Source organism: Mytilus edulis, unplaced genomic scaffold, assembly GCF_963676685.1.
Source record: "Mytilus edulis unplaced genomic scaffold, xbMytEdul2.2 SCAFFOLD_1673, whole genome shotgun sequence".
Lineage (NCBI taxonomy): Eukaryota > Metazoa > Mollusca > Bivalvia > Mytilida > Mytilidae > Mytilus > Mytilus edulis.
The window spans coordinates 9,723-18,669 of NW_027267932.1; the positions used below are offsets into that span (position 1 = coordinate 9,723).

Genomic DNA, 8,947 nt, shown 5'->3' on the forward strand with positions numbered 1-8,947 from the left:
TGGCCCTATAGTTTTTTATGTATCCAGCTTTCTAAGTAGTTTGTTTACACCATTTGCTGTTACTAAGTTTGTCTTTGTCTTCGATTGCTCGGTTTCCAAGAGATAACATTGCATTCATATTTTCGTCTGTGAATACACTATCATACTGTTCATTAAGTATAGCAGCTGTGTCCTTCCTGTCTTTTACTTCTGTTCCTGAGCTGTTCTTCAAGGTTGCTATGTTGACTGACTGTGTCTTTTTTTCTGGACTTGGTGTATTGCCAAAATTTCTTTCCCATGGTAGGCTTTCTCCGTTCTTCATTACCATTGTCATCGTTTAATATTCCACTGATGTATCTATCGTGGGTCTCTCATATGGTCTGCTTGACTATACCTCTAGCTGTTGAACAGCTCTGTAATCCCCCCCCCCCCCCCCCCCAGTTTTCTGATGTACCGTATCTTTAAGCTTGATTGTATCTGCCTTCACGTGTTCTTGTTAGTCGCTTGATGGTTTGGTTCATCAAGGGCAAATCTTGTTTCCCACTGATAGTTTTTAAGGGACATGTTTGTTTACACTCAATTTTTGCACCAAATCACAAGTCAAAACACTTCAAACGAATATTTTTGACCAGCTGAACACATTTTTTTTTAAATCAATAAAATCTAGTTATTTCCTCCTAAATTGTATCTTAAGCATATTCTTAAAATGTGATATTATGTTTTATTTTGTGTATAAATTTACTATTTCACATCGTAAAATTAATTAATGTAATTCAAAAAAAAAAATTTAAATCAGCTATACTGAGTAAAAAACCCTTAAAATATCGAAAATGTTTTGTCTGTCCCCTACAATGGCTACATAGCTTGTGAATGTTCCCCAACAGGTCCATATCGTGGTTTTTAGATCGTAAGAACCACAACTATTATACTTCCAAGGTTCTTTATTTTGGCAATCGGTCCGCGTCTTTCATAACGTAACATGTCCGGAAAAAAATCACTTGTGTTTCGAGAGTCGATCGAAAATTAGAATAATATATAGACTGGTTGAAAAGTTGCTTTCTCATCTCCTCTACTCGCCCTTCCATTACTGATGTAAACAAAATCCAGTAAAATCAGAAGATTCAACTCGTACTATGTCGTCTTTAAGGAAGGTTAATGTTTGTTTATTTACACTGTTAACGTTCAACGTTCCAACCATATGTCCCCATTCAGGAACTTTCTATTCTAGAAGTCCCTGCCCTTTTTATTAAAATGCATTGATCGTCTAAAAAAAGGGGGGAGGGTCCAAACCCACCACCACACGAATCCAACCCCTCTGGATCCACCACTGAATGTGAATTAAAAAAAAATGTATGTGGTGTTTGCTTACACCCTCGTTCTTCAGTCTCTTAGTGGATTGTTTTCTCATTTGGCAATCATGCCGCATTTCTTATTTTTCTTAAAGGTCTGTCAAAAACTCCAACATTATCCAAAATTATTATAACAAAATCAAAACAATAAAGATAACATACGACAAGGTTTTCAAAAGATTGACAGTTACTAGTGTAATGTATCCAGCTGAAATCCCATCCGGCAGGAAAATGTTACAGAAGTTGTTGAACATTATTTTTTTATCCAACGGAAAATATTTCACTGTGATATATTTTCCATAGCCGTGAAATTCTATCTAGGAAGTTAAAATATTGAATAGTTAATAAAAAAAACTTAATCTTTTCAAGTACTGTGGATTAATAATAGTGTATTTCTATGTAAGCTAAATTGTAAATAAAAAAACCAAAATAAATGTATTAAAATCGAAAATAATTTCACGTTGATAGTGGGTTTCCCATTGATAGAAACAAGTGTCTGTAGTCTGTAGATAGTATTTACCTGTGAAATATTTTATGTCTTATTAGGTAATGTTTTAATTCATCTGTTTATATGGGGATGAAGTCCCCTATTACAGTAGAAAATTCAATAAAAAAAAAAAAAAAAAAAAAAAGGGAAAATTTCCCGAATTTTTCATTGTACTAATGACCTCAAAATCGTTCAATTTTTTTGGTCGCGTTTTTTAATTTCTGGATCTGCGCAGAACACATAACTCTACTTCCTTCTTCCGGTCTTGTTGTCTTGAGACTTTGATTAGTCTAGTAAAATATAGGAACTCAAGGAACACAATACCAATATTTCATTTTAATCATTCTTTGTCTTTGGTATGAATAAACGTTAGACCTACCTGATGCATTGCGTTTCTTTGTTTACATTGAACATGACGTCATAACTTGAATAACGTCACAAGTAAAATCCCTAACAACAGAACCAAAATCGGAAACTTTACGGTATTTCCGTATCTTTTTTTTAACAAATATTTAAATTACAAAAAAAATAATTTAAACAAACTTCATCCCCATTCACAGGTAATGCCTGCCTCATATTATAAATTAATTAAAAAAATTAAGAATAAAGGAAATATTTTAATATGAAATATATTAATTTACGGAATATAATATCTAAAATATAAATGGCCCATAATTACCTCCCTTTGATTGATAAATTATGCAAATATGTTCTATCTTGGTGAAACATTTATAAATATTTGGTCAGGTATATATTGATTGTGAGTACCTCACATATATAATAGTCATGATGGTAGACAATGGGACTATTTCACAAGATTCTGTGAAATATGGAACGGAAAATATATATACATGTACAGTATACTGGTAAATACATTTGTACTATCCGCAGAAGACAGATAGAATTTCACTCCTATGGAAAAAAAATCTACCTGTGAAATGCCATGTCTGAAAAGAAATTATAGTGACAAATTATCCCCAGGATAACATACATGTATCACAGAGGAAGAAATAAACATTAAAATTACTTTATAAAATGCAAATCTTATTATTCAAAATTATATTAATTCTTTAAATCAGGTTACACCAATGACATGACGATTAACTGAATGAGATAAAAATTATCATAATTGTTTTGTTATTTGGCATATTTTTTAGCTCACCTGGCCCGAAGGGCCAAGTGAGCTTTTCTCATCACTTGGCGTCGTCCGTCGTCGTTAACTTTTACAAAAATCTTCTCCTCTGAAACTGCTGGGCCAAATTTAACCAAACATGGCCAAAATCATTATTAGGGTATTAAGTTTAAAAAGTGTGTTCGGTGACCCGCTCAACCAACCAAGATGGCCGCCATGGCTAAAAATAGAACAGAGGGGTAAAATGCAGTTTTTGGCTTATAACTCAAAAACCAAAGCATTTAGAGCAAATCTGACATGTGGTAAAATTGTTTATCAGGTCAAAATCTATCTGCAACAACAAAAGAGAGTTTTTAACGACCTCAGCTGGCTATACAACCCTTGCACAATCAACTGAATTTTGCAGAAATCATTAATAGGATAGATTGCCCTTATATGATAATTTTTTATTACCTTTTTGTTTTTTTTTGGCAAAAGGGGGGGGGGGGGGGGGGGGTGCGCAACAACAAAACAACTTCACAACTTTCTCATTACTTTGCATTTCTTGTTAGATAAATTTTACAAAAATTCTCCCCTGAAACATCTGTCAAATTTAAACAAACTTGGTTTATATCACCACTAGGATATCCAGGGACCACTGTGTATGATGACCCTGCCTGCCCACATGGCTGAAATAAAACATAGCTTTCAAACGCACTTTTTAGTATTATATCTCTGAAACTAAACGACAGTACAACAGTTGCATTTATCATGCATCAATTGTAAATAAAAATATCAGGTGAGCGACACAGGGTCCTTGGACCCTCTAGTTTTATGTTTGGATACCTTTAAAACACTCAACTAACATTGCCATGATTAAACTTAAAAATAAACATTTAAAAAAATAGTTTTGGCCAAAAAAAAATAACTGCACGGTTTACACAGTCACCAATCAATATACACGCTTTGAACAAATTGTGGTGTTCTGTGGTAAAAACGACACTCCCATTAACAGAACGTGCAAAAAAGAAAACACAATAAACATGATAAAGACAAGTACTAAAAAAACACTTTTCTCTTGTTTATATAAGGGTATATATACTACACATCCTAATTTTGGTACCGAAAAATTTGCTATCTTATGCCATTTTGTTTTGCAGTTAACCTAGCTTAAACCATCCCAATTGGCCTCCTATTGTTGTCTATATAAAAATGACCGTCCCACATGAGTATATATATATATATATATGTATTAAAAAGTTTTGAAAATCTAGTTTGCCTTTTAACCTACTGGTTATGTCATTACAAAATAACATTTGATAGACATGTTTTGTTTATGCCTAAAATTAAACGAATAGTACCCTCATAAAATGGCTGTATAAAAAGTTGTACATGTATGTACCAATCATTTGATGCTTTTTATGGACCATATTTTGGCAGCTTAATCTTTGTGAAAACGTGTTCTCTTCAACAATGTGAATTGCTTTTTAAACCTGAAAGACAGAAAAATTATTCTGAATACACACGAAGATGAAGCTCTAAAGTTTAATGAAAAATTAAGCTTCACACACAATTTTAAAAATGTTTTTGAAATTTATAAGTTTCATATGAAATTGTATTGTCTTGTTTGACATAATACTCCTATCCTCTCCTTTTAATATGGGTTTATGTTAGGAATAAACATCATTATCTAAAGGTACAGGCAAAAATTGACATGAAGTAGTCAAAGATTTAAAAAAAATCTCATATTTGATTTATAACAATGTAAGCTATATGTTAAAAAATTGAGAATCTAAAATTGGTACATTAAGTTGAAAGAGCATTTGTAAAGGAACAAAATAAGCTAAAAATATTGATAGGGTATGGAGCTTTTTTTCGAGATATTTGATTTTTTAAAAATGGCTGGAAAAGGCTGACTCAGACTGTATTTGGGTCTCAAATCAAAAGAAAAGAAATCTAGAATCTGCTTAAATTTAAGTAAATTAAGTTTTATGAGCTATTGATTCAAATATGAAAAGAAAAATGGGCATTATGGGGCAAATATTTCCCCTTGTATTGAAGGAAAAAAATCCAAGGAGCCTGAACATCTGAAAAAATTCTTAAAGTTAACCTCACCTAAGTATTTATTTAATTTTGTTGTATTTAATTTTGTTTTTTTCAGAGTTCTGTGGAGGATGAATACTGGGATACGTCTAGGGCATCTGCAAAGAAAAATAAAGCATTCAACCTGTTTGATGATACGGTAAGATTCACATAACTAAACTTAGTGATGTTTTTGCTTTTTTATGCCCCCACCTTAGCAGGGGCATTATGTTTGTCAGTCTGTGTCTCTGGTCATCTGTCTGTCCTGCTTCAGTTTTTGGTCAAGGTAGTTTTGAAGAAGTTGAAGTCCAATTAACTTGAAACTTAATACACATGTTCTTATCATATGATCTTTCTTGTTTTTATTCCAAATTAGAGTTTGACCCCAAATTTCACTGTCCATTGAACATAGAAAATGATAAAGCAAGTGGGCATCAGCACACTATGGACACATTATTGTTTATTATTTGCATTTATTTTTGTAAATTTCAAGTTTATAATTATGAATTCAAATTTTGTAAGGATCAATGTAATTTTTTACTTTCAAAGTGATCTATAGATAGGTTTCATTTTTTAAGTTTGAGTTATTTCCCTTGGCTGTCACTTTGAAGGGGTCATTGGTTGATTTACATATTGGACTAACCAAATTGAAACATGTGGTATAAAGAAGTAGGATAAGCAATTCTTACTAGATCGTTGCAGAGGGTTCAAGAAAATTTGAAAAAAATAGAATTGTTCAGAACACAACTTTTACTTCCGTCTAGCAGTCGGTATAACAAGTTGAAATACTATATTCAATCTCTTTTTCCCTTTTATGTCCACTTACATTTTATATCCTGTTTGTCAACAGGTGTCTGTAGAGACAGCAGATGATTTACGGAGGTCCAAGAGGTTACTGCGATCATTTGAAGAGGATGATGATGAGTCAACTGATACCATTAACTGGGACGGAACCCCCTCTGCTGAAACAGGTGATACATATATACCATTCTCAGATGTTTAATTTTTCTTGAAGTGTGTAAAAAAAAAAATTTGTTTAATCAACCAGCTCTACAAAATTTTGGTATGAATAATTGTAATCATTTCTGATTAATTATTTGATGGTTATACAATTTGAGAAGATATTGCTGATAGAATTGTTTTAACTAAATTTCCATGTTACTAGCTAGCTCCCTAATTAAGATGCTCTAGAACAGGACTCAGTACACCTTTTTCATAAAAAATGATAGGATAAAAGAAATAAAAATATGAGATTTAAGTGAAGGATATTACAAAACCTGCAACAAGTATGAACATAAAGCCTTATTATAGTAGAGTGATTGTTATTTATTTTCTATATTCGTTGATATTTAGTTTGTTTGATTTGATTGTTTGCATGTGTGCATGGAAGTCTAACAATGAAATTGTAGTATTACTTACTATTAGATTATAAAGAACATTACTGTCCTATCGATGGAGCACATTATGACAAGAAATAGATTAACAAATGTAAAAAAAATAAATTTCTGGCAATTTATCAGCTTATTTTAGTTACAAAAAGATAAAGTTATTTTGATGCTTAACCAACTAGCTTTAAAAAGTATTGATAAGCAATGGCAAACAAGCAAACTGTTAAGATTGCCTTTACAGTATGTATAATTATTTTTATTTATTTACATATTTGATACTTCTGAGAGGCAGAAAAAATGTTTCTTCTGTTAATTTTTAGAAATCCAACTTGATCTGAACTTACTTTATAATTTTGATTTATTTGACAAATTTTCTTTCATGAAGCATGTGTATCAAAGCCTGCATAGATATTTTCTATTTATACACTATAGTATTATGAAAATAAAGCATGTTTCAATGTTATATTGTATTTTGTTTCATACCAATATATGCTTGCATTTATCAAAAGCCTCAAGAACACCACAACCAACCACTGTTTCTCCTTCCCCAATGCATCAGCCAATCAAATCATCCCTTTCACATGACAAAACCAGAGAGAGGCTACATCCAATTCAGCAGATGACACACACAAGATCACAAAGTTTTACCATTGGTGAGTTTTCCTCCAGACACATGTGAAACTTTCGTGTGATTCACCATATTTTATTAATTTAAATTTTGCAATGGCACTATGCAAGTTTTGTTAACATCAACAACATAATTTTTCTTCAGAATTTGCAAGTACAATGTAGGAAATCTAGTAAAAAGACAACAAATTAAACCAATTTTTAGGTAAAGATTGCATAAATTGCAATCAAAACCTTATGGGACTGACTTGATATTTAAATGTTCCAAGGCTGATCACAACCTTTTTTGATACACAAAATATAGTGCATTGGTCATAACATTCTATACTTACTATCTATGAACATTCCCAGAAATTTATCGATGTAATATATGCTCAGATATTCAAGGCACAAATTGATGTTTCACTTGTCAAGAAATTAACATAACTTTTGCAAGGTGCAGGAATCTAATATCTGTTCCAAAAACATAAATTATGTCATTGTTAACCTCATCTTTAAAAATTGGAGTTATCTTCCTTTGTCTAGAATAGCTGTTAAATCAACAACAACCAATGCAATATTTAATTTTACTTCCCACAGATAAATTGAAGCAATATTTACCGTTCAGTATTTACAAGCACTTTGATTTTCATGTTCATATATAATGCTCTTTAAAAAACATGTCATTGTTTGTGTTTGCATACTAACCTCCATGTAAATTTTCCAGACGCACAAGATCAAAGCACTAAGATTGAAAGTATGAACATCCTTGCATGCTCCCTATTCATATTATAATTTTGTTCATTTATGTATACATATTATTTCTCATGTTATCATTGCAAGCTTTATGTTCGTTTGTGTTGTTTCATTTTGTTGGAGGCTTGACATAAAAATTATGATTCCATTGAAATAAGCAGCCTTATGTGTTGCTAAACATTTATTGCTTTAATTGACCTGTAATCTTTATGAGCTTACTTGGCAAAATGCAATAAAGATTTAATCTAGCTTTTCTCATTTATTGTCAGTTTTCTCAATTGAATTGTTTTACATTTGTCATTTTGGGGCTTTTTTTATAACTGACTATGCAGTATGGGCTTTGCTCATTGTTGAAGGTCATACAATGACTAGTTGTTAATTTATGTGTCAATTGGTCTCTTATAGAGATTCGTCTCATTGGCAAGCATACAACATCTTCTATTTTACATATTATGTAATCATAGTCTTTGAAATACTTTGGTTTCATGTATTTGATATTGCAGTACATGTACATGTACCAATGTTCATAGATTTAGGGAAATTGTACTTTCTTGGATACCAGAGTTCTTTGCTTGAAAATTCTTCATGCAAGCAAATAGGAAATTTTGTTGAATACTTAGATTTATCATAGTTCATCTTTTTACCCTGAAATCCTTGAAAATCATTATTTAACAAAGCATGCATCCACAGTATGGAAATCAGTGCGGATCCAGGGGGGGGGGGGGTGGTTCCGGGGGTGCGCACCCCCCCTTTATTTTTGCCGATCAATGCATTTGTATCGGGACATATGTTTTGCACCCCCCTGCACCCCCCCTTTGCCCTGGGTTAGCACCCCCCCTTTCGAAAATTCCTGCATCCGCCCCTGATGGAAATACATTTGAATATCTTATTTTTGCAAAAATGCATAAATGTATAAATCATTCATGTTCCTACCATTTTTCTTGTAAGAGTTCAATACTTTCATGACAGTAGCAGAAGATTTTTTTTCAATAATTGTTAGATATTGAGGAATTTTTTAAACAGTTTGATGGTAGTAAGTTTTACTTAAAGCCTCAATTTTATGTGACTGATTTACACATCTCACAATCACGCCTGGTAAACCAACTTATCTCAACCAAAATGTTGAGACGGAAAAAAGTATTCTGGCACTTCTGTTGAGTCTTTCTGGTTCAAAATATCCAAAATAAAC

The 8,947-nt window shown here is 32.1% G+C and overlaps 1 protein-coding gene across 1 annotated transcript; it reads left to right on the top strand.

Annotated features, from left to right (window-relative positions):
- Positions 1 to 1,031: 1,031 nt before the first annotated feature.
- LOC139506278 (uncharacterized) lies at positions 1,032 to 8,451 on the top strand. Its single transcript, XM_071295424.1, has 5 exons — positions 1,032 to 1,130; positions 5,088 to 5,168; positions 5,859 to 5,979; positions 6,906 to 7,049; positions 7,730 to 8,451. The coding sequence occupies exons 1-5, from the start codon at positions 1,113 to 1,115 to the stop codon at positions 7,795 to 7,797; spliced, it is 432 nt and encodes a 143-aa protein (XP_071151525.1). The 5' UTR covers positions 1,032 to 1,112; the 3' UTR covers positions 7,798 to 8,451.
- Positions 8,452 to 8,947: the final 496 nt, after the last annotated feature.

Coding starts and splice junctions, on each gene's coding strand:
- LOC139506278 (XM_071295424.1), top strand. Junction 5,980..6,905: donor AACCCCCTCTGCTGAAACAG/GTGATACATATA, acceptor ATTTATCAAAAG/CCTCAAGAACACCACAACCA. Junction 7,050..7,729: donor ATCACAAAGTTTTACCATTG/GTGAGTTTTCCT, acceptor TAAATTTTCCAG/ACGCACAAGATCAAAGCACT.